The sequence below is a fragment of the Perna viridis genome, chromosome 2 (assembly GCF_037379345.1).
Source record: "Perna viridis isolate PV_CMFRI_1.1 ecotype Kerala chromosome 2, ASM3737934v1, whole genome shotgun sequence".
Classification (NCBI taxonomy): domain Eukaryota; kingdom Metazoa; phylum Mollusca; class Bivalvia; order Mytilida; family Mytilidae; genus Perna; species Perna viridis.
In genome coordinates, this window is record NC_142446.1 from 20617512 (window position 1) to 20644897 (window position 27386).

Here is a 27386-nt window from a genome sequence, read left to right on the forward strand (position 1 = left end):
GTTTCCATTGCAAGATTCTAATTTTTCAGTAAATGTTATAGATATATATCATGTCACAAGTAAAGTTGTTCCCCTCCGAAATGGTGACGTCAATATTTAGTGCAATTTACAACACACATATTATATTTATTTGGCATGATTTGATTATATTAGCCTCTGTGGAAGTTGTAATAATTTCAGTAGTATGTTAGTATTGTTTATCAGCTTTTAAGGTATTCTTTTTATCTGTTTAAGAAAACTACTACACCAGTGCCTAGTGCTAGAAGTCTTGAGACCTTGACAACTGAAACTGTAAGTTTGTATGTAGGTGTCAATTGTACCATTCATTCATGAAATGAATGTCTTAACTGTTCAAAATTTGGTGTGTAATGACAGGAACCAGTATACACTACCTATGAAAAGTGGGAGGTATACATAGTGATGATGCTGTCTGTCTATTGGTTTGTTTGTCTGTCCATCCATCCCCAATTTTCATTTTGAATGGTGCTAAATTGAATGAAATTTTTATATGACATATAATGGTATTATCCTTGAACCTGTTGACTTTTATTTATTTAAGATAACATAAGGAAAACTTATCTTTTTAATACATTTATCCTAGAAACATGGCACAGGGCCCTATGGTTTTGGAGGTTTTCACCTCACCCCCTTTTATAAGGAGCTAAAAGATGGCAAATAGGTATTGTCATTAGAATTGATAGAAATTGTTTATTGTGAATCTTATTCTGATGTCAACATAATTCCTTGTGAAATTTTGTTTTAAGAGTTTTTGGCTCACCTGGATAGGCCATGTGAGCTATTGCCATCACTTGGAGTCCGTCGTCGTCCTTTGTCAACAATTTTTCAAAATTCTTCTCCTCTGAAATTACTTGACCAATTGACTTGAATGTTCCTTGAGGTATTCTGCAAAGAACTGATGTGGGGATTTTTGATCCGTCGAAAAACTTGACCGCTATTTTTAACATAGGGGTCAGACAGTAGTTTTTCGCATATATCTCCAAAACTGTTAGGTTAAACCAAATTCTGATGGAATCAAAGTGTTAAGCATGATAAAATCTATCTGTGGTCAAATTTTCATTTTAATCTGTTAAGCCATGTTGGAGTTATTGCTCTTTATCAACATTATTTTGCTATTTTTAATGTTATTTCTGTTAACAATCTTCTCCTCTGACACTACTTGAATAATTAGAACCAAACTTGGTATGAATGTTCGTTGGGGTATCTTGCATAGAACTGATGTGGGGATTTTTGATCCATTGAAAAACATGGCCACTGTTACTAAAAAATAGTACAAAGGGGTCAGACAGTAGTTTTTTTCACATATATCTCCAAAACTGTTAGGTTAAGCAAAATTATTTCAGTTGCTGAAATGACCTTTATAATAAGGCCTTCAAAAGTCTTCAGAGATCAAAGTTGTCAGGTGACTCTTTGTAAGAGTTATTGCCCTTGAAAGATGAAAAATGATGTTTTTTTTTTGTTTTTTTTTTTTTTAACCAATATCTAAAAAAACTATCTTAGATAGAAACTTTTAATCACTGAAATGATCCTTATGATAGTCCTACCAAAGTCTTCTTGAGTTAAAATTGTTGGACAACTACTTGTTAAATTTATTGCCCTTGAAAGACAAACTTGAACCAGGTGAGTGATTCAGGCTCCTGGGAGACTTTCATTAATGATATGATGCAATTATGCCCCTGTTATGTTGCATTTCCATCTGAAAGACTTTTGGGGTTCCTTAAATGCAAAACATGACTCTTATTTATCGACTAAGAAAGAATCATCTTCCCATCTTCCCCTCCTCTGAAACCATTGAATGGAATTCATTGAAATTTTCACATTAAGTTTATCACATTATAAAACTTTGCACTTCCTACTTTGCTATATGATAATATATATGGATGTCATATGTTGGAATTCAATTCATCAAACTTTCTGTTCAGTGTGGGAAACCACCGCTCACCAGCTCCCTAAATACGAGTAGATGTGTAATTTGACAAGTTCTCATTAGCTTACACTCATCAATTGGGCAACCATCATTTGATTTGCGAGATTTTGGAAAGTTAACCAGCCAATAGCTTATTTAGTGAAACATCTCTTAACATCATATAAAAATATGTACCCTACATTTTAAAAAGTTTAGCTTGAGTATGTCAAGTGAATTTTGGCATGATATGCACAATTTTAGCATTGTTTATGGTCTATCATTTTAATTTCCGGTAAACGGGATGTGCCAAAACCTTACGTGATGGTCCCGATTTCATATTAGTATTCAAGCAAAATTATCTTGGTAATTTAAGATATGTTACCGTGCAAATAAGTTGTGTATTGTCAAAATAAAAATGAACAAGAAGAAAATGATAGACATTTTCTTGTTTCATAATGATGAATCTGTTGAAATATAATTTTATTTTTAAAATATGAGTTCAGAAATGGAGTACTTATTTTGTTACTGTAAAGTACATGAAAACTTCTATGGGAGGGAATATTCGAAAAAATGAAAAAGTTTTTGATAAGTTTAAAAACAAATGAAAAGATAGTTCAAGAAAAAAAAAGAAAGGCAGAAGATAGTCAAATCCAAGAGAAAACAGATGATAGTGCAGGAAGAAAACAAAAAATGTGAAAAGCATAGAATTTTTTTTGAATGAATGGAAAATAGGAAGAAAAGTGGCTTAAATAATATGAGCAGGGTAGAGGAATGTAGTACTCTTAATTTGGCTAGTTGAATTTTTTTTGGCTAGCAAGATCAATATTTCACTTGCCAAAATGGCAAGTTGTGAAAAATGAAAAAGTTTTGGATAAATTTAAAAACAAATGAAAAGATAGTTGAAGAAAAAAAGAAAGGCAGAAGATAGTTAAATCCAAGAGAAAACAGATGATAGTACAGGAAGAAAACAAAAAATGTGAAAAGCATAGAATTTTTTTTGAATGAATGGAAAATAGGAAGAAAAGTGGCTTAAATAATATGAGCAGGGTGGAGGAATGTGGTACTCTTAATTTGGCTAGTTGAATTTTATTTGGCTAGCAAGATCAATATTTTACTTGCCAGAATTGCAAGTTTGGAAAAAAAATGAAAATCCCACACTGCTGTTTGACAATTTTTTTTATTTATGATCATATGATTTCAGGGGAGGGAAGCATGGGGTAACATTTACTTATCTTTTGACGCAGTTTTTTCTATTGCCTACTCTAAACCAATATATTTTTGCACCAGCAAACTTTGCCGTTTATGACTGATAAACAAGTTCCCAGGTACAAATTTTTCATCAATCTGTAAGCAGAGGAAAAAAAAGTTCTAAAAAATTCATATCCCCGCAAGTGAAAACAAAAAAACATGAATGTCTTGTTTTTGATGCAACAGTTCTTTTGTTTTATTATCATACATATCGTGAAAGGTCGTGAAGGTTTATATATGTGAAAATGAATGAGATTACAGTACTTTGCTGTAATATTTAACTGTGTGTTATTAACATTTTAGGTAAAACCAGAACATAGGAGGGTATGTATATGCATACAAGTCTATATATATATACTTTTTTAAAGATTCAAAATTTAAATGTACTTTGAAGATTTATATGTTATTTATTATAGGTTTCAGTGGCAAATTATTTGGCTACTGTTGACTAGTGGAGTATTTAATGTTGTTCCTTGTTGATTTCTACTTTCTATTTTTATGTTTATTTGACTTCCATATAGACTGTTAACTGGGACTTGAGCAATTGTGTAAGATAGTATAATTGTCATAATAATAAGCTGCGCTTTGACAGGAATTTATTTAAAAATGGCTTGTATTTTTTTATCTCATGTTTTTTTAATGCTTTTTAAAAATAAATTAAAATGTAATTGACTTTTGGAAATCAAGATGTTTATCTTGCCTTACAGTTTGTTGAATATCCGTTTTTTGTTTTTTTTTCAAACATTATAAACACTGGACATTTATCAAGACGAGAGACTGTTATTTAAATAATCCTCATAACATGGATGTGTATGTTTAATTTCAGGACTTACCATTGTTAGAGACATGGAAAGATGGGCCATATATCTTCATTCTTGCTATAGAGAGTCCAAAGCCATTTGAAGTAGATGGTATATATAAAATCTTTAGGCCAATTAAAATAAATGAAAGGATGATTATTGAGGCACTGAATGAAGTATTACAGTCTCTATTATTTGTGTAATGGTATTCCTTTCTGTTAGGTACAGTCCCATTTCTATTATTTGTGTCAGGGTATTCCTTTACGTTAAGTACAGTCTCATTTCTATTATTTGTGTGAGGGTATTCCTTTACATTAGGTCAGTCTCATATCTACTATTTGTGTCAGGGTATTTCTTTACATTAGGTACAATCTCACTTTTATTATTTGTGTCAAGGTATTCCTTTACACTAAGTACAGTCTCATTTCTGCTATTTGTGTCAGGGTATTTCTTTACATTAGGTACAGTCCCATTTCTATTATTTGTGTCAGGGTATTCCTTTACACTAGGTACAATCTCATTTCTGTTATTTGTGTCAGGGTATTCCTTTACATTAGGTACAATCTCATTTCTATTATTTGTGTCAGGGTATGCCTTTACATTAGGTACAATCCATGGATCAGGAAATGGTCAAAAATGCCGGTCATTGACCGATAAATTGTGCAAATGACCGATGACAATTTTCCAATATCAGACATAAAATAATTGTCAACCCTTATAAATCACAGTCTGCATGGTTTTATTAATGTATAAACATCCTGTCTGCCAGTCTCCTAATTGTTAATTGGAAATTAATTGACAGGTGTGTGCCAATTATAGTCGATGTGCAGCCACCTGTGACTGTGATTTACCTGTAACTGATTAGTTGATTGCATAATTGAATTTACGGTACACATGCAGCCCCATAGTCTATACGAATTAATTGAAGTAACTTGGAGAATCTTCATACATTTATTAATTAAGAAAAAAGATTGACAAGTCCACCATTTCCCTGCCAATCTTTCAGAGGTAACGAAAGCACATGGAACTGAAACTATGAATCAGTCATACATGTAGTTTGTAATTTGTGGTCGGAACCGAACTCGTTCACTGGTTCTGATATTTTGTAAAAGACAGAGTATGTGATGAAATAACACACTTTCCAATATTTATCTTAAAATAACAACATACAAACGGTTATTAAGTTTCTTTTCGATCTGAGCATGTTAAAGACTGACAAAAAGGTCAGCTAAAGTTTGATACAATGTCCGGCATGGGCTGTCAAAATTTCCGGACCCTTGGTACAATCCCATTTCTATTATTTGTGTCAGGGTATTCCTTTACATTAGGTACAATCTCATTTCTATTATTTGTGTCGGGGTATTCCCTTAGGTACAGTCTCATTTCTATTATTTGTGTCAAATCAAACAATTATGAATTGGCAGGAAGTCTCTTTACCAATTGATTTTTCATACACCCTCTTTCCTTTGTGACTGAAGCCAATTAATTCTACCTCTTGGCCACTATTGCATTGTGTGCAGCAAATACTTTTCTTATACACTTATATGCTTTTTTTACTGAATTCATTTACAAAAAAACATATGCTGGTATGAAATACAAATTTGTCATTACACTAAGGCGTATTTTAGGATTTAATTAATTTCTGACAGCTATTGCCATAACTGTGTCTGTCCCTATTTGCCAAAAAAATATTCTATATATATATATATATATATTATGACTGAAGCTTCATTTCTGCATACTATGTTGGGTGGGATATTGGCATATTTTTTTTTCTAGTTAAATATACGTCCCATTGAACATATTACAAGATTTGCTGCTATCAAATCAGGATACTTGTAGTTCATTCAAAATTTCATCATTAAACTAATTGAAAGACATGTGAAAATGCAATTACATAAATACTTTGTACAATATAACTTATTACACCCAGCTCAGTCAGGTTTTAGACCAGGTCATTCAGGTCAAACAGCTCATATGAACATTACAGAAAAGTTTTTAGAAGAAATGAATAAGGGGAAATGAAATATAGTAGTCTTTTTACACTTCAAAAAAGCATTTGATGTAGTAGATCATGAAATTTTGTGCAAAAAATTGGAAATTTATGGTTGCAATGAAATACCTACAAAATTTTTTTCAATCATATTTATTGAACAAGTCTCAGATTGTTCAAACTGGGTGTACTTTATCTGACGAATTACCAATCAATTATGGTGTTCGTCAGTGATCCATTCTTGGCCATTGTTATTCATTGTTTATCTAAAGGACCTTCCACTATCTTAAAATCTGTAACTGTGGTTTTTAAACTGATGACTTAACTACAGTATTCATTGTTCTGGTAAAAGTATTAATGATGTACAACCAAAAGTTCAGGAATTAATTTCAAAATTGTTATAGTAGAAATAAAATGTTTATCATTGTAGTAAAACAAAATGTATGGTTAGTCAGACCAAACAAAATATTTAAAAAAAAAAATAGTGCCTCTTGAGTTACTGATAAAATTGGAAGTAATATAGAACACAGAACGTGAAAAATTATCAGGAGTCCATATTGATCTATCACTGAGCTGGTCAAAACAAGTAAACATTGTATTCTAAAAAAATTTTCAAGTAGACTTTATCTTTTGTCTAGGATTAATAAGTATCTAAACTTAGAAACAAGGAACTTGTTTTACTCGGGATATATTCTCCCATTAATTGACCATTGTAGTTCTGTTTGGAGTAATTGTACAATAGAAAATTTACGTGGAATTGCACTACAAAAGAGGGCAGCTAGGCTTATAGCAGAATTCTATGCTCCATCTGATCTCCTCTTTGTTTCTTTAGGTTGGTTACCCTTTGAGAATAGAACTATACTTCACAAGTGCCTATTGATCTTCAAATGATTTAGTAGATAAAATAAAATTTGTTTATGAATTAAATCCATTCTATTCTTGAAATGCCATAAACAGTACTCTTTTTATTTCCTTAACCAAAGACAGAACAATTCAGACATACTTTTGCTTACTCCGGTCCATCTCATTGGAATTCCCCTCCTCCAAATGAAGTAAGAAGTGCAAAATGAATAAGTCTTTTAAAGCAGAAATTAAAAATCTTCCTAATTGAACAACAGGCTAAATGAATAAATTTATTTACATGTACAATAATATTAAATGATAACTTTAGTTGTAAACTAACTGTGTTGCTCTCTTGAAATAAAGTATTATTATTATTGTTTAAGGGCCATAAGTGAGTGTTCTCCTGAATTAGTTAGTTTTGGCCTGATTTGAGTGAATATGGAGTGTACCAGATAGAACTCACTTTTATATCAGTTTCAATGGGTTTCAGTGTATTGAACAGATTTTTTAATTTGGGCTAATATTTAAAAAAAAAAAGAAGAAAAAATTGAAATTTTCTTACTTTTGCTAATTTATATATACTGGTAACTAAACTTGTTCTTATATGCTTATATGCAGTGATTACAAATAGCAATATGATCAAACAGGCATTCATTATGGAATGTTTTTTTTTTTCAGTTACAGTTAAGATGGAAGGAAAACATCAATATATATCAGCAGTAGACTGGCCATTACTTATTGTAAGTTTATATCAGCAGTAGACTGGCCATTACTTAATGTAAGTGTTTCCAACGATGTTAGAACGGTCAAATTTGCGATGCAAATTTTTGGTCGTTCCCTCCGCAGGACTCGAACTCGCACAGCTGTGACATCTATGGCAACACCGCCTGCACGAAGTCCAGCACCTTAGACCACTTGGCCACCTAGGCTATATAAAAATATAGCGTTCGCTGGCCGGGTCATTCCTCCTCGTAGGATTAATCTAGGGCTGTAACTTAGTACACGATGTATGGTGGTACGGGGCAGTTCATCTAGGTGTTATTATGTAGGATAGAGGATCAAATTAATGATGCATGTCACAACAAATCAATATTATATAACATCTCAGAATGTGACGACTATTCACTACACTGCTCCATGTGACATGCAACATTAATTTGATCCTCTATCCTACATAACACCTAGATGAACTGTCCCATACTACAATACATCGTGTACTAAGTTACAGCCCTAGATTAATCCTACGAGGAGGAATGACCTGGCCAGTGAAAGCTACATTTTTATATAGCCTAGCTGGCCGAGTGGTCTAGGGCGCTGGACTTAGTGCTGGCGGTGTTGCCATAGATGTCACAGCAGTACAAGTTCGAGTCCTGCGGAGGGAATGACCAAAAATTTGCATCGCAAATTTGACCTTTCTAACATCGTTGGGAATTTTTCAGACCTTTCTATACGTTTACATATCTTCCGTGTATCAATTTGATCCGATGGAGCAGTGTATATATATATATACTGATTATAATTGGCTTGGTGGCCCACTATTTGTGTCATAAAGTTTGAATGTTGCTAGTTTTTGTTCTTGTATTTCCAAGATTTATTTTGTTTAAAGGTCTGTATTAAAAGGGCCAACTGCCTTTTACTTCACTGATTATCATGACATTCAAGAAATAAATCGCAGAAACTCCATTTTATCATTGTGTTAAATCGTGAAAATTGAGTTTCCATGATTTATTTCGATTCTAATAAGACAATTATGGTCCTTTTTTACATTTTCATGACATATTTGTCCATATTTGGCTTTACACTTTACTCTTTGTCATTTAAAATGGTCGGTAGTGAAACTGCGCTTTGTATGTTTTGTAATGAAAGAAATGCGAATTTAGTAGAACAATATTAGATATGGCAATAGTTGTTTGCATTAAAAGGTCATAGTGTTCAAACATTGACAGGTACAGTGTTTCATTTATTGACGATTCTTATTGTTTGTTTTCATACATGATGGCGCACGTGGCACGTGGTTAGTGCTACTGTGTACATTTGTATGTGATTTTTATGGAAAATGATATAACTTTTCTAAAACATAACATTTAATACTTTTTATTAAATATGAATTTGATGTTCATTCACACTACTGAAATGAATGAAAACGGCTGATACACATCATAATGTTACATGTGTTTGTTTACATGATTAAGGTGGGTAGTAATTTACACAAACACAAGCTACACCCAATAAGTCGCGTATTGCAACTGAAATTCAAACCCTTTTAAGGACATCATATTAGAATTTAATTTTTACCATACTTGACTGTAAAATAGTTTTATCAGGCTGCACCCAGTGGAGCATTATATTATTTCATTAGCTTAGTGCAGGGACTTATTTGTATTCATACTTGTTCTTTCTCTATCTACAGATAATTTTATTGTCATTTGTAAACAGCAGTGACAAAATAAAATATACCAGCTTTGAAGTCTATCAATGAAATCACATTTGCTCTGTTAGTCAGGAAGTGAATCTACTACTTCTGTCTCCACCTCAAAACTGATTATATTTTACATTGTTTATAGTTCTACGGTGTGATGGGTATATTCTACATTATATATGGTATGGTATGGCTGGTATTACTGGCCTGTAGCTGGAGAGACTTGCTCAGAATACAGTTCTGGATTGGTGGAGTTATATTACTGGGTGAGCTATTTAAACTCATTGTATCCATTCAGTAAAGTAAGTATAATCAAACTTTTTAATGTATACAATTTACTTTTTCTTTCACTGAATTATATCTACAAGAAGATTTGTCTACCAAAAAGTAATGCTGTTAAATGAACTTTCTATTTGAATAATGTTCTACATGAAATAATTGTTTTATTTAGTAAATCCTTACCATGTATAAAGATATACTTGCTAATCATTTGTTTCTCCTGTAGGAATGTTGGAAAAAGCAGTATTTTATGGAGAGTACCAGAGTGTAGCCAGTACTGGTCTATCAGGTACATCATGCCATTACTTTAACAAACTACAGTGCACAATCAACTTCTTAAGTTTTTTTTAGAGAATTGTCTATAATTTAATTATGTGATTGAGAGTTTGACCATCCATTGAGCATTATAAAAGTCTATTGGTTTGAAGTTATATAAGTCATAGTATATAGTAAGTCAGATTAATTGCCCTACACAAGGCAAATTTTACAATTTAAGCTTGTCATGAAACTAAAACAGACAGAAACTTTCATTCAATGAACTGATTCTTATGTCCTAGTCTTAATTGAATCTATCTGTATTACATGTATATGTGTATAATTACTATTTTAAGGGATATCACCCATGAAACTTTGGCCATTTTACTCCAAAATATCAGTTCTGCTGAATTTAAGGTTTTTAACAACAGACCAACATTTTTCATGATGTCTGAGATAAACAAGAGTATTTCTTATATATTTATATTAAGTGCCAACAATTTTGTGATACTTTTCTTAGTAACTATAATTCGCAACCCCTTGATATTTGGTAAGTAAATTCAGTTAGGGATCCCATACTACACTTACTGATTTCTAATTTGTCAATTTCCTGTTAAACAGCTTAGTTTTGGTTCTTTTTTCAGTTCACAGATGTATCAGTCCACTTAATGACAGCCCTATTTTCTTTTTAATGGTTAGTTACAGTTTTTATATTTCTGTTTTTCTTTTCAGTACATGGTGCAATTGTATTTGCTGAAATAGTTTCCTGTATAAAAAGAGCATTAGCAAGGATGCTTGTCATTATTGTCAGTCTTGGATTTGGTATTGTCAAGTAAGCTGATTAATCCACTTCTTGAAAAGGAAGGACAGTAAACAAGTTGCTTTGTTTTGTTACAGTACTCATAATAGAAAATATATCAGTCTTTTTAAGCTAAAATTGATTTAGGGAATTATATTTACTTCCATTAATTATTGAGTTACTTTTTGCACCTTGTTACAATGAAGATTATGAGAATTGTCATAAATCTACCCAATTACTAGTGCTTGAAATATTAATGGTTATGCATGTTATAGCAAATTTAATGTTGTGACAATAACAGTGCAGCAGAAAAAATTTTCCCTTCGACATTTTTGTGGCGACAGGGGACATATGGCTATGTGTTGCAATCTTGTTTGGTCTGAAATTAGAAAATGACCATCAGTTTTTTTTTTGTTTTCTTTTTCAACCATCAGTGGTATATTTGAACCACCCTGTTATTGCAACATTCCTTCCATCCTACTTCTTTTTCTTCCATCATTCTATCCTTCCTTGAGAATTTATTGAGAAATTTCCTTTGGATTGATATTTTATCAGATTTCTAAGGTATTCTTTTTGTTTTAGTTGTATTTTCAAAAATTTGGAATGATAAGTTGGAACACTGAGGAATAATTCGTTGAAAAGCTGAATTTTGATCTATTTTCTTTCTCAAATTTAAAACGAAAATCTTAAAGCACTTTTCCAGTGCTAGTTACTATTATGTCTTTATCGTCTTAACAGAAGTATATAGATGCCTAGTATAGATATAGTGAAGATCTTAGAAGCATACAAAAACAAGCTGGATTCATCTGTTATCTTTTCATGTTTTCAAATGACACAAATATTAATATTTTGGGCATTGAAAATAATTTGTAAAATTGGGTTTTTCTACAGACCAAGACTTGGTGCAGCATTCCATAAAGTTCTTTTTGTTGGTGGAGTGTATTTCATTAGCAGCACTATAGAAGGATGTTACAGAGCTTTAAATGTAAGCATTAAAATAGGATATTGTAATGAAACAAAGAGAACAAACACTGGAACATTTCTTTACATTTAAATTAGCTTAGAATGATGATTATTTATCACTAATATAAAACAAGTATGGTGTTTATAATCGCTACATTTTGATGAAATCTACACTTCATTGCAACTATTTGATACTTTAAATACTTCTTTCAGTATATGTAATATTATACATCAAAGTAGGATTTTATGTCAACCAAAATATTTTTTGGTTTTCAGTTCATCATATTGTTTAAAACATGTACTGTATTATTAAACAGCTGTGTTAGATGTTTCTCCCAATAATGAGTTGAAAAAATAGTAAATTGTTACCTTACATTTATGTTTTTCTGTTTTCAGCCTATTCAAGTAAATAATTCTACACAACTGATATTAAATATACCATTAGCTGTGATAGATGCAGTCATTGTCTGGTGGATATCCTTTACTTACTTGGTTATTGTACAACCATGTTTTATAACCCATCTCATGACCATTTTATTCCGACTTTATCTTAGGCCAAAAATATTTGAAGATTCTTGTCTCAGTGTGTCTTTTATTTTTAAGGTGGTTCTATCAGGTGTTATGGTAAGTTTTCTGGTGTCACACAAGACTTATTGAGAATATTTTATTTTTTCAAATCAGAATACTTTTTAACGGTAATGTAGAAAACTTATTCTAGAGAAAGTAATAAGAAACCAAAAAGATTGGAAGTTTTAGAGTAAATTTCTTAACAAATTTTCATGGAGATAGATCCAAAGTTTGTTATACCCCTTCTTTTCATGATATGATTTTAGCCTATGCCTATGATGGAGGGAGCTCAATGTGTGTCATAAAACTACCTTTATTATATTTGGGTTGCCTTTCTGACTGTCACTTTTATAGTTTTTAAATTGTTTGCTGAGAATTGACAGTTTAAACATACATTTAAATGAATTAATAAATAAAATCGCATCCATCAACATATTAAGTATGGTTCTGCCTAAAAACCAGGCAGGGGGTGTTTATGAAACATGTGTTTTCATGGGTTCTCCTATTGAATTGAACAGGATAATATTTGTTGTTATCAGCAGCTTTATCAATTTTTCATTTATCCTACTGCCTGATGATTCTTATCTCAGGCTACTGCCATGTTGATAAAAAATATTGGCAATTTCCAATGACATTATGTATCAATAAAGAGAGAAGTGTTAGTTTTAAACATCTCAACAGAATATCTCATCTCTCCTAGTCAGGCTCGCTATGATATTTTCTGTCTTGACATCAAAACTGCCATTTTCTGTATTTATGTACAAGGTAGTGGTTTAGTCTTAAATTCCTGCATGTGATGTCATTATTTGTCCTTCTGGCAAGGACGAGAATATAAAATGAGGATGTGACAGGTCATTATGCTGTGGTGCAGTGTATGCAGTTGAAGGCATTAATACAATTTAACCTTTGACCTTAAATCACTGAGAGCCTGATTTTAGTATGACAGGAAGTTAACCTGTAATACCAAGTAAGGATCTTTTACAAGTTTAATATCTTTAACAAAACCAAAATCTGTTCATAGCTCACGTCTTCAAGCTTTTTTAAATTTTGGAGAGAATATAAATCTTAGTTGATGTAAAACTATAAAGGCATGATTATTTTTTAAAATATTTAAGCATTCAACTTGGTCCTTTTACAGGTTACACCTGCCCATATTATTTTCCTTAACCATTATTACATTTTCTCTAGTCTCGTTCAAACCACCAGGACATTGAGATTAAGAAGAAATGTTGTCAAGTTATCTCTTTACAGACATTTTACCAATCTTCTCATATTTGCTGTTCTTTGTAAGTACATGTTATTTTAACAAATAGTGATGTGCTGTAAAAGTAGGTTTGCAAGTACAGAAACCATTGCATGATTTCATGATTGCTATATTAAAATAAATTTGCTTCAGTAGTGTAAAAGAAAAAATAATAATAAATTGAATTATTGCAATTAAGACCCTGTCACATTTTCACAATAATTTATCATTTTTCAAAATGGTAAAACCTGTCTAAACGTCTTTTGAAGAATCTATATTTCATTATCAGTACAACTCTTACCTTCGTAAACCAAAACAAAATTAAACTGAAAGAAGAATAATAGATTAGAAAAAAAGTAGCCACATTTATAAGGTAAAATCAAAACTTAATACATATAAAATATTAAAATAAGATAAAGCTTGCCACTAAAGAATGTGAGGCCCAAATGTTTGGTCTGGTGGCCTTCATGTATGGATTACATTGGATGGAAAAAAATGCACAACTGTCTTTGATTTACTTGACTTATGCCTGTTTACTCTTGCACAGAGTATTGGCCACTGACAATCTGCCTCCATCTGACTCTGTTCTGGGCATGCTGCACCATGGACGGCCAAATGTGGCCTGTTGATGTCATCTCATCTTCAACAGATCTTCAACTATTTCTTGGTTGACCTTGTTTTCTTTTCCCCTTGTGGATTCCACTGAAGTGCCTGTCTTGTTATGTTTCTTGGATCCTTTCCCAATTGGTGTCCTATCCAGGTCCACTTTCTTTTCTTGATCTGCATTGGAGAAGGTAGTTGGTGTGTTGTTTCCCAGAGATCCTTGTTGGTAATGTGAGTTGGCCATTAGGTATTTAAAATCCTGCAAAGGCATCTGTTGATGAATGTACAAGATCTACCCTTTATAAAGCCTGGTTGATGGTCTCTCAAAAGTTTGTCTGCTGATGTCTTCATTCTTTCTAAAATGATTTTGTTGACAATAACAAATTACCATGATAGCTTTTGCATTGACTTAGGTCACCCTTTTTTGGAGGTTTGATGATGAAACCCACTTTCCATTCTTCTGGTATGGTTTCTTCCTGCCATATTTTTTCAAAGAGTTGATGGAATGTTTTAACAGTTGTTTCTATGGCATTTGCCTCTGCTGGTATTCTATCTGGTCCTGCTGATTTGCTGTTGTTAAAAGATATTATGGCCTTATTTATTTCATTTTTACTTGGTGTGACCAGTGTTATTGGAATGTCATGTTCTGCTGGTGGTATATCAGCCATTGTTTCTGGTATTGGTCTATTCAAAAGTTGTTCAAAGCTTCTTTCCATCTAGACTTTTGTTTGTGAGCTGATATTAGGACATGTTCATTAGTATCTTTTATTGGTTTTTCAGGTGCAGATTGTTTTCCTGACAGTGTTCTTGTGATACTATACAGATCTCACATATTTCTATTTTCTGCTGCTGTGTGGCTAGGTCATCAATAAACTTTTTCTTGTCATCTTTAACTTTCTTTTTGACTTCATTATGGTTATATTTGTATTTGCTTTGAAGCCTATTTGTTTTAGGTCTTGTTCTTGCATTGAGGAGCTTGATGTTTTTTCTTCCTTCCATAGTGTCTATGGTTGCTTCCTGTATCCGTGGTTTGTTGCTGGTCTTCTTTTTTCCAATACATGTCTCTAATGATGTTATGTAAAATTCTTTAATCTTGTCCCATTTTCCATTCAGTGAAATCTCATTGTCAAGACGTAGGTGTTGCAGCTTTTCTGAGAGTGTCTGCTGATACCTGAATTGATCTTTGCTGTTTTTTAGCCTATCCATATTGTATTTGGTTCTGATGTTATTATCTCCATATCTCTTGAGTTGCAGTTGGATTTTTCCTACTACTAGTTGATGGTCTGATGCTACATCTGCCCCACTTTTTACTCACACGTGTTATTCTGAATTTCTTGTTTATGCAAATATGATCTTTTTGGTTTCTGGTATTATGATCAGGTGATATCCATGTTGTTTTTGTGGAGTTCCTTGTGTGGGAAAATTGTACCGCCAATGATTTGTTTGTTTTCTGCACAAAAGTCTGCCAGATGTATTCCATTCTAATCTATCTTTCCTACTCCATGTTTTCCCTTGATGTCTTCCTATCCGGTGTTATCATTTCCAACCTTGGCATTAAAGTCTCCCATCATCAGAATTATCTCTTTCTGTTGTCTTGTTAATGATGTTTTGAAGCTGATCATAAAATTGTTCTTTCTCATCTTCCTCTGCATCATTCGTTGATGCATAACACAGGATTACTATAAGTGTTATTCTTTTGTTTGCGGTACTTAACTTTGCAAGTATGAGTCTTTCGTTTATTGGTTCCAATCCTATGAGCGATCTTCCCGTTTTTTGTGAATAATGATTGCTACTCCACTTGTATGGTTTTCATTTTTATCTTTATGCCCTGAATAAATGATGGTCGCCTTTGTGGCTAGTCTAATTTGTCCTGCTTCATTCCAACTTGTTACACGAAGCTCTCGGATTTTTAGTTTATCATTCATCTCCTTTGCATTATTTGCACTTCCACTTCCTTCGTACATGGTGCGCACATTCCACTTACCTACTCTGATAGGTTCTAGTGTTGGAAGGATATTCGGATGTTAGGGCGTCATAGCTCCAATACACTTGGCTCTTTGACGTTGTTTACCTCTAATAGATGTATTCTTTGTGTTTCTGTATTCCAACTCATCCTCATCGTAGATATAGGGTTAGACTCTGCAGAGTTTGGTTTTACTTCCTTCTCCTAGACTGGTTGCCTACCATGGCTCATGAGTCCCATCGACCCACATGAATGTTGAGCACAACTAATGGTTTTCATTTCCAGGTTTGAGATCAGAGTTTTCCTTCTCCTAGATGGACTGCCTTTCAGGGCTTATGAGCTCCATCTACCCCAAGCACTGGTTTGAAGGCATCCGAACCCCGGCTTCGCCCCTTTTCTTGTTTGTTTAAACAGTTCCAACCAACAGGAAGGTTTGGACTTCGATTGTCAGAGGCTATAAGTTCAGCAAAAACAAAATATTGGTCTCTTACTAATGACCAAGTAAATTTAAGTCTTAAGAGATGTGTAAAATACATGTTTACCAGTATGTATATGTAGATTTTATATGTTCTATGAGTAATCTAACTTAATTATTTTCATTTGTACAACATTGTAAGTGCTCTCAAGCTTTCATATCCTTAGAAATTTTGAACATTAGGCATGGAAACAATGTACTTTTATTTGCACATGGAATACAAAAGGCTTGATTAGATATTTAATATGAATGTTATGTATTCCAAATCAGGCCAAAAAGTCTTTAAGTCTACAAAGAGTGTATTTAGTAGGTTTTTATTACCTGTTAAAAAAAGAATATGTTGTTTCCCACATTAATTGTCTTTTTAATGAGAGAAAGTTTATTTGTAGCTTCCATAATTTTCATGTTGTGGTCTCTGGTGACACATAAATTAAAGAAATGCATAACAGTAAGTAAGATTATCTGTTAAAGATTGTTTTTACAGTTATGGTAAGTTTTCAAGAATCAACCGGAATAATTTAAAATTAACTTGTATACTGATATACTACTTTTAATGCCTATTTAGTACAATGTCTTCATGAAAGCAGGCTCCATTTTCATTTTCATTGATTTGCAATATTTTCTTATATGGTTCAAATCACAAATAATGCTGGTGGAAATATCATGTGCTTCACATCAGCTGTTAATATTTCATTTATTTGAGATTAGTGTTTTTTAGCTCACCTGGCCAAAGGCCATGTGAGCTATTGCCATTACTTGGCGTCCATCGTTGTCGATTATACAATTATACAAAACTCTTCTCCTCTTAAACTACTTGACTGATTAGAACCAAACTTGGTATAAATGATCCTTGGGATATCCTGCATAGAACTGATGTGGGGATTTTTGATTCGTTGAAAACATGGCCGCCGTTACTAAAAATAGAACATAGGGGTCAGTCGGAAGATTTTTGAATATATCTCCAAAACCATTAGGTTTAGCTAAATTCTGACAGGATGAAAGTGTTCAGCATGATATGACCTATCTCTGGTCAAGTTGTGGTTTTAATCTGTTAAGCCATGTTGGACTTTTTGCTCTTTTTCAACGATTTTTGCCATTTTTAATGTTATTTCTTTCAAAAATCTTCTTCTCTGACACTACTGAACCAATTGAAACCAAATTTGGTATGGATGTTCCTTGGGATATCCTGCATAGAACTGTTGTGGGAAATTTTGATTCGTTGAAAACATGGCTGCCGTTACTAAAAATAGAATGTAGGGGTCAGACAGTAGATTTTTGAATATATCTCCAAAACCATTAGGTTTAGCTAAATTCTGACAGGATGAAAGTGTTCAGCATGATGAGATCTATCTCTGGTCAAGTTTTGGTTTTAATCTGTTAAGGTCTCACTAACCACTTCTAACGTTTCCATTACTTTACATGTTAAAAAAGTAATTTTCAAAGTCTCACTGTGAATTCCTAGGACAAATGACATCTTAAAGTTGCATACCGTTGCGAAGCTTGGAAAATAAGGCTTCCAAAGTCATTATGCTAATGGTACGATGATTGTAGAAATTCTTCACAAAATTTACTTGAATAAATAATACTGAAAATCCACCTTTTTACCTGTTCTGCTAACTGACAGCATGGAGGCAAATTACTCACACATGTAAACAATATTCATACACTTTTGTAGTTAATTACATATATGATTTTAAAGTACACATTCTCAGCTTTATTTTGACTACTCTTAATCATAATACACACAAATAATGCACTTACAATGCATATGTCTAGGTTCAGTGTGTTTTTGGTACTACATAGGGGGGTGGCCATTTGACCCGGAGGTGGTTGGTGAGACCTAAGCCATGTTGGAGTTATTGCCCTTTTTCAATGATTTTTGCTATTTTTAATGTTTTTTCTTTCAAAAATCTTCTTTTATGACACTACTTGACCAATTGAAACCAAATTTGGTATGAATGTTCCTTGGGATATCCTACATAGAACTGATATGGGGATTTTTGATTTGTCGAAAAACATGGCCACCATTACTAAAAATAGAACATAGGGGTCAGACAGTAGTTTTCCCATATATCTCAAAATCGTTAGGTTTAGCCAAAACTCTTTCAGTTGCTGAAATGATCCTTATTATAAGGCCTTCAAAAGTCTTCGGGGATCAAAGTTGTCGGGCGACTCCTTGTAAGAGTTATTGCTCTTAAAAGATAAAAATTTTTTTTTTTACAGTTTCAGCCAATATCTTGAAACCTATAATAGATAGAAAGAAACTTTCAATTGCTGAAATGATCCTTATGATAAGTCCTACCGAAGTCTTCTGGAGTCAAAATTGTTGGACATCTCCTTGTTAAATTTATTACCCTTGAAAGACAAATTTTAACAGGTGAGCAATTCAGGCTCCTGGGAGCCTCTTGTTTTTCAAGAGTGAAGAACTAATGTAGTCATGAAATGATGATGGAAACCACTGCAATTTACTAGAAATTCACCTTTAACTGAAAGCACTACATTTCTTATATGCTATTTTGTGACATGTCATATCGAGATTATAAATCACTTGCTCATTTTCACTATAATATCTGTAAAACATCAGTGGAAGATGAAAAAACTTATAGTGTAATATTATGTGCATTAGTCTGATTTCATTTCATGAACAATTTGTGGTTGTGTATTGGTATGGCACTGTCATTGTCTGTGTCGTCATGCAATAACTTTTTGTTGGTTGACCTTTGTAAAATTTTAGTACAAGGTTTCATTCAAACCACAAAAGGAATGTTGGTATTGATTTTGGGGGTTATGGCCCCTTCCTTCTTAGAATTAGGGGCCTAAAAGAGGGGCTACAAAACATGCATTATCCTGATGTCCAGACAATAATTTGACTATTAGTGAATGGATTGCTTTGAAATTGTTTAACAAGGTGCCATAGAATTAGGGGCCACAAAAGGCCAGAAATAAGTTTTGTTTTTTTGTTTTTTTTATTATTAGTTCTAGACAATTATTTGAGTAAAAGTAAATGAATTGCTTTGAAATTGTAACACTAGAGCCATACCCCAAAGAAAGGTTTGGATTGATTTTGGAGGTTTCGACTTCAACCATTTAGGAATAAGCGACCAAAAAGTGACTGCTTCAATTCTGGTCAAATTTTTATCCATTGTCAAATATCAAATCATATTCAAAATTCAAAGCTGTAATGAGTTTCAATGGTATGTCCATAACTTGCCCCAACTATTCAGGGTTGGACCTCTGCGATCATATTGATGGAGGAAATTAATTTTATTTACTGAAGGATGATCCAGGTATAATGATATTTTGAACCATTGCTGAGTTGCAATTTTAATAAAAGATGCAATGTTTGCTTTAATTCAAAGCAACACCAGTTTTGATTTTTTTTTTTTTTTTTTTTCAGGACTGGCAAGAAGTTTGGATAGATGATGCTTTCTGGCATTTGTTGTTTTCTGTGATATTGTTGGTAATGATGTTCTTATGGAGACCTTCAGCAAACAGCCAGAGGTGGGTGACACGCTTGAATATACCCCTGTAAAAAGGTTTGTGGGTATATAGGAATCAACCTGTCCACTTGTAAGCATAACTCCTCCTAAACTGTCCAATGTATTTTGTTGAAAATTTACAGGAAGGTTAGGTATTTGTTGTGCTTAAAGGTAAATAATTATTGTCTGATGTCTCATAATGAAGATTATCAAACTTCAGGGCTTTACATGTTAAAATTTGGTATGTGCACCTCCAACGAAACTGCTGACGGGACTTTTTATGAAAATTTTTAGGAGGGTTTAGCATTGGGTATGAAGAAAAGATAATCCAACTTAGTGTTTTACATGTTAAAGTCTGGTAAGTCAGTGCTTCATAAACTACACAAGGGATTTTGATAAAATTCTAAAGATTGCACATCACATGTAGATGTGCATGAGGACATTTTATTATTGTTCAGTTGTCCAAAGGAAGATAATTCTATTTAAAAGTTTTATGAAGCAGAGGGGTATGTATTCTCTTTGTGATCTTTCTCACAGTATCTCAAGTTAAAATGTTCCCATTTAAAAGATTGATATAATCTTATGCCAATGGCTGGATTGGCAAGAAAAAGTAAATTGGAGTACATAGGAACCACCTTGTCAGTCTGACTGTCTATTTCTCCATTCACATATCTTATAAATGCAACTTCTCCATAACTGCCATATATATTTTGATGAAATTTTGTTGGAAGGATAGGCATCATATGTAGATGTGTAATGTCGGATGAAAGGAAGAAATTATTGATCTATGCCTGCATGTAGAAATGATTCAATCTTGGGTTTTTAGCTCAACTTTTTCTTAATTATTGAATAATTTTAGATGTGCATCATCTTGAAAGTGTTAATTTTATTATAAGCAAATACAGACATTTTATGATCCTACCGTTAGGCATCAGGCATTAGATTTTTACTGTTGTCTGTACATAGTGTACATCCAATAAATTTTCATTAAAAAAATCTCAGCAATCCTTCATGCAAATTATATGAATTTTTTTATGTAGATTATTTGGTTGTAATGTGTGTAGGTTTTCTGCATTATTGAATTATTGTTTGCTTGAATTTAGGGTTTGGCCCTACAAATTTTCTTTGTAAAAATCGCAGCAACCATTCATGGGAATGATTTTAAATTCAGGATGAAGCTTTTTCTTGATTGGTTGTAGATTATATTAGTTTTTCTGCTCAGTCACTCTTTATCTTATCTTTGTTCAGCTTGGTGTTGTAGAGTGTATAAGCTTTTCTACTCAGTCATGCATCTTATCCTTGTTCAGCTTGGTGTTGTAGAGTGTATAAGCTTTTCCACTCAGTCATTCAGCTAATCTTTGTTCAGATTAGTCAATAGTTGCTGGAATTATTTTGTTTGTTTTTTTAGGGTTGTGTACATTTTCACATCGGAAGAACTTGGACAAACCTACATGGAAAAGCTTTAGCATTTCATTTTTATTTTATGTAATATTTATTGGCTAAAAGATAGACACAACTGTAGTTAGTATACATTTAAATTTATGCAGTTCCATTTTTAGCTCACCTGGCCAAAGGCCATGTGAGCTATTGCAATCACTTGATGTCTGTCGTCATTGTTATTACATGTAACAATTTTTTCAAAACTCTTCTCCTCTGAAACTACTTGACCAATTGGAACCAAACTTGGTATGAATGTTCTTTAGGGTATTCTGCATAGAACTGTTGTGGGGATTTTTGATCTGTCGAAAAACATTGCTGCCATTACTAAAAATAGAACATAGGGGTCAGACAGAAGTCTTTTGCATATATCTCCAAAACTGTTATGTTTAGCCAAATTCTGACATGGTAAAAGTATTCAACATGATGAGGCCTATTTCTGGTCAAATTTTGTTTTAGTCTACTAAGCCATATTGGAGTTATTGTCCTTTTTTTGACAATTTTTCCCTATTTTTAATGTTATTTCTTTCAAAAATCTTCTCCTCTAAAACTACTAGACCAATCAGAACCAAACTAATGGTATGAATGTTCCTTAGGGTGTTCTGTATAGAACTGATGTGGGGATTTTTTATCTGTCAAAAAACCATGGCCACTGTCTACAAATAGAACATAGGGGTCAGCCAAAAGTTTTTCACATATATCTCAAAAAGCGTTAGGTTTAGCCAAATTGTATCTATTGCCTAAATGATCTTCATTATATGACTTACAAAAGTCTGCATTGAGTCAAAGTTGCTGGATGACTCCTTGTTAGAGTTATTGCCCTTGAAAGCTGAAAAATGTTGCTTTTTACAGTTTTCAGCCAATATCTTTAAGACTATTTTAGATAGAAACTTTTAGTTGCTGAAATGATTATTATGATAATGTGTATGGAGATCGTTGTCAGACGACTCCTTGTTAGAGTAATTGCTCTTGATTCAGGCACCTGGGATCCTCTTGTTAATCGATCTTTATACACTATATTCAGCAAAATTAAAGGGCAGTAATATCTACTAAGTGAAGTTGACAAGTAAAGATGATTGGTAAATGTTATGATTTCAGGTACAAATCTAAATGGAAAGTAAGTCACCTGTTCTGTTTGTTTGTTTGTTTTGCTTTGTAAATATTTTTACTTCCTATTAAGGTTTTCTTTTGGTGTTTTAGGTATGCCTTTTCACCTCTTTTGGATGCTGATGAGGATGAAGAAGATGAGACATCAATGAATGATGCCTTTGGTAAGTTTTCCATGTATGGACATTTTTATTGGAGACATTTTAAATAGATTTTGTATCAAACTGAAATATGTTTTACTTTCAAGTTTTTTTTCTCTATATATTGTGATATCTATAGGATTGTTTGAACACTGCTCATATTTTGTCAGATACATGTTTATATTGTTCTGTATTTAAGAGGCAATGAAGTACATTTCCCTCTGTTGTTCAATGTGAACATTTTGCATTCAAAGATAATTTTTGGGTTTTTGATCATTTAGTATTAAAATACCTTATGTCACTGGTCTATTACTTGAACTTCCCTACTATTTCTGAACACTACACAAAAATATAGTCCAAATGTAATTCCTTTTCAGTACCTCTTTTATAACAAGTATATGTGTTTCTTGCAATTTATCAGCTCAATAATATTCTATTATTTAGGCAAATAAAATAAAAATCTAGTCTTCATATCAACTCAAGATTTGAAGGATGCCTTTTTGGCTTTGAAAGATATTTAGTAATAAATTTACATGATTTAGGGAATTTATTTCTTGTAGTAATGTGTCTGGAAGGATAAAATGTGTTAAATATTTTCATTTTAACACACTTATAAGTCAAATTATCCATCCTATCATTTATTTTTTACCATTTATAGACAGGAAGTGAAGAGCTGTGATTTTAACCAAGTAAAATTTCCAGGAAAATTCAAATTGATAAAAGTGTCTAGTTTTTGAAAATCTTGTGTTAAGGAAATTATTTTCTTAGGCTGATATTGGTTTTATTTAAGTATAATTGTTATGTAGGATAAATACTCTGTTAATATAGTTTTGAATGTAAATGCATATTAACTTTTTGATAGATTTGAAATTGGGGAAAAGGTGAAATGAAACAAAATATGAAAATGTGTGTGAAGTTGGATCAGTAGTATAGATTGACTTTCAGTTTATACATATAAAAAGGACAGTTCTTAATAGTATTTAAAATTCAATTTATAGTCACAATTTTATTTAACATCATATAATCTTTGAAACTTTGTTCATGCTACAATTTTCACAAGAATCAAAAACTACCAGTGTTGTCAGCACTTTGATTTTGTATTTTTGTCATGCCTGGAGTCCACCTGGGTTTCCACACTTTTTTGTAGTGCTTTTACCAATTCATTTTATCTTTGGTATGTAGCCTTATAATGAAGAGTTACAGATTAAGTTCAAGTTTGGTTATGATTGAATGATTTTTACAGAAGTTATGGCCCTTGGACTTAGAAAATCTCAGTGAATCCAAAGTTTCAGCACTTTTTTTTTGGAATGCTTTTACCAATTGATTTTATCCATTGTATGTAGTCTTACTGTGAGAAGTTACAGATTAAGGTGTAAGACCACTATTAAAAGTCCCATTACTTTCTATGGTGAATTAAGCAATTTTCAAGGTCCCAATCTTTTTTAAAGTTTGTTAAAATGAACTTTAACAGGTTTCATCATAGAGGGACCCTTTAAAGACTCTCTCATAAAATTTGAAGCATACCTTTAATGGCTTTTAAGAAAGGACAGTGAAGTGAAAGTAGACAGGTACTGAAAATACTAATTTCCTTTTGGAAGTTTGACAAACCAATGGGCTTAAGATCTAGACTCTAACAAATTATTCTCTACATCAGAGTTCAAAACTATTGTATTCAGTGTGTACCTGACATGATAAGCTTTCAGATGGTACCCAGTTTGCATATACTGTCTAAATGACAAAAAATATACAATGCATCCCAGGAACTACTTTGTTTTTTACGGACTACTTTCTAGTATGTGCAGGCGACAGGTTCCCCTTAATAGTGGTATTATACCTTAAGTTCGACTTTGGTTATGGTTGAATGATTTTTACAGAAGTTATGGCCTTTGAACATAGAAAATTCCTTTTGATGCTGGGGACATTGGAACGCAGTTCTTTTATCTAAATACAAAGAATTTGAGCTTTGAATAAATATCGGTACATACTTCAACTATTTTCATGAGAAGTTTTAAGTAACAACAATGTATTGAATTTTCATAAAGTACTAAAACGCAATTGTGTTAAGAGGTTTTTATTGTTATACAATAAATAGACAGTCCAAGAGGTTTAATCATTATATGTATTCAGTACAAGAGGTTTAATCATTATATGTATTCAGTACAAGAGGTTTAATCGTTATATGTATTCAGTACAAGAGGTTTAATCGTTATATGTATTCAGTACAAGAGGTTTAATCGTTATATGTATTCAGTACAAGAGGTTTAATCGTTATATGTATTCAGTACAAGAGGTTTAATCGTTATATGTATTCAGTACAAGAGGTTTAATCATTATATGTATTCAGTACAAGAGGTTTTATCGTTATATGTATTCAGTACAAGAAGTTTAATCGTTATATGTATTCAGTACAAGAGGTTTAATCATTATATGTATTCAGTACAAGAGGTTTTATCATTACATGTTGACTGTCCAAGAGTTTTAATCATTATAAAAAGACTTGCCAAGAGGTTTTATTATTATAAATATACTGTAATGATAAATATGTTTTGTATGTATACCTTGTAGATGGTATGAAGATGCGAGGTGTCAAGGGACAAGCCAATGGATCTCCAAAGCTTAGAAATAGTGCTGTATGTTCTTTTATCATTGCATTGAAATGAGGATTTATTACATTGAACTTTAATAGTTGTCTTTAATTCCTTAAATTGATTCAAGTAATTCCTGTTTGCCCAATTTCCTTCTATTAACTTTCATTGCCAGTGTTCATATACTGCTTGTTTGATCAAATGAATTTTATTCTTTACAGAAAAAGTAATTTTCCATTAAATTATAAGTATTTTTTTTTTAAGTATAGACAACCATAATGAAATTTTATTTTTTATTAATGAAGTATTTTGAAGTCAATTAAACTATGTACAAATGTACTCTATTATTCTATAAATGATATTTAGTGAAGGTTTGAATATTTCATTATTTGGACAGGATGATGACCTCAAGTGGGTTGAAGAGAATATTCCATCCTCAATAACAGATAAGTATGTTTCTGTTTGTTTTTTTTTAGCTTACCTGGCCATAGGCCATGTTAGCTATTGCCATCCCTTGGCATCCATGATCGTTGTCATCATCTTTAATAAATTTTCAAATGTCATCTCCTCTGAAACTAGGGAATGGATTTGCATGAAACTTTGCATGGTTGTTTCTAAAGGTATCATGCACAAAAATGACCTTTTGGATTTTTGATCCGTTGAAAAACGTGGCCACTTTTACTAAATTTAGAATAGGGGTCACACAGGAGTTTTTCTCATGTATCTCCAAAATCATTAGGTTTAACCAAATTCTGACAGGGTAAAAGTGTTCAGCATGATAAAATCTATCTATAGACACATTTTTGGTGAAAATCTATTGACCCATGTTGGAGTTATTGCCCTTTATGGGATATTTTTAGCTGTTTTAGATGTTATTGCTTTCAAAAATCTTATGCTCAAAACTACTGTACTGAACTCAATGAAAGTTTGTATGATTGTTTCTTAGGGTATCCTGCATAAAATGATGGTTGGATTTTTTTATTCGTCCAAAAACATGGCCACTGTTATTAAAAATTGAACATAGGGGTCAGATAGCAGTTTTTTTGCATATACCTCCAAAACTGTTAGATTTAACCAAATTCTGACATAGTATGAGTAGATCTATTTGTGGTCAAAATTTTGGTGAAAATCTGTTTACCCATGTTGGAGTTATTGCCCTTATTAGACTTTTGCTATTTTTTTATGTTATTACTTTCAAAAATCTCCTCAGAAACTACTGTGCAGAATTAAAGGAAAGTTGGTATGGTTGTTTCTAAGAGTATCCTGCATTAAATGACAGTTTGAATTTTTGATCTGTTAAAAAAACATTGCCGCTGTTACTGAAAATAGAACATAGGGTGTCAAAATACATTTCACAAATAACTCAAAACTGTTGAATTAAGCCAAGTTCTGAAAGAAGGTATAATTGGTAACCATCAAGACAGACTTTTTCAAAATGATTTGTCTCCCGGTGTAGGAGTTATGGCCCCTGAAACAGATTTTTTTTATCATTTTTTACCTTTTACATCTTTGAAAATCTTCTATGATGCTAGGAGACAATATTTAATGAAAGTTGTTATAATTGTTTTTTTAGAGTACCCTATACAAACTGTACAAACTGATCATTGAAAGTTTTTCATAGTACAAAAAGCATGGCTGTTGTTACTAAAAATAGAACATAAGGGGTCAAAACACTTTATTGGTATTTTTTCCTCAACCATAGAAGAATAATGAAGATTAAAGCCACTCATAAGATAAACATGATATTCTGAGTTGACTGGCAGTTTCAAATTCTTTTTAGGCAGCCATGTTGTTAAGTTTCTTAAGTTCCTTGGTTTCCAGTGTTTTTGTTTTTTGTTTTGTTTTTTTTTTTAGGGGGGGTGTCAGATACATTGCGTTCTAAGTTGAATGGTGATTAAAAAAATTTGCCCTGGATGGCCATTAATTTTGATACTTGCTTTGATTTCAATGATACTTGGTTTATTTAGTAGACATGATCTCCTGAGTTGAATAGTGATGATGAAAATTTTGTATAGCCATGGTTTAGCTTAATTTTATGTTCTTTCTGAGCAAATGTTTACTGGAAAAATGCCCCCTCTGACTTGGTGGAATGACAGGGCATAGGGCATATTTTTTTCCAAGAGGTTCTAAAACACTTAGAAGGCAATTCCTACATTTTATAATGCCTTGCGTACTAGTGAACTTCATCAAAATATGCTCTTTTTCAGCAATTTTTTTTTCAAACATGGGAAATAAAACATGATACCTTCACTTACTTAGTTAAT

At 32.3% G+C, this 27386-nt stretch overlaps 1 protein-coding gene across 1 annotated transcript in view; it reads left to right on the top strand.

Moving 5' to 3' along the window:
• Positions 1-27386, top strand: part of LOC148624004 (Golgi-pH regulating cation channel-like) — a 43320-nt gene that overhangs the window by 12271 nt on the left and 3663 nt on the right. Inside the window, exons 7-21 of the mRNA XM_088566395.1 lie at positions 235-291; positions 3476-3496; positions 3999-4083; positions 7487-7548; positions 9373-9493; positions 9733-9795; positions 10494-10593; positions 11452-11545; positions 11920-11997; positions 13268-13376; positions 16764-16822; positions 19772-19875; positions 22491-22561; positions 25103-25167; positions 25520-25572. Coding sequence (XP_088422521.1) covers positions 235-291; positions 3476-3496; positions 3999-4083; positions 7487-7548; positions 9373-9493; positions 9733-9795; positions 10494-10593; positions 11452-11545; positions 11920-11997; positions 13268-13376; positions 16764-16822; positions 19772-19875; positions 22491-22561; positions 25103-25167; positions 25520-25572 — 1142 coding nt within the window. The remainder of the gene's footprint in view (positions 1-234; positions 292-3475; positions 3497-3998; positions 4084-7486; positions 7549-9372; positions 9494-9732; positions 9796-10493; positions 10594-11451; positions 11546-11919; positions 11998-13267; positions 13377-16763; positions 16823-19771; positions 19876-22490; positions 22562-25102; positions 25168-25519; positions 25573-27386) is intronic.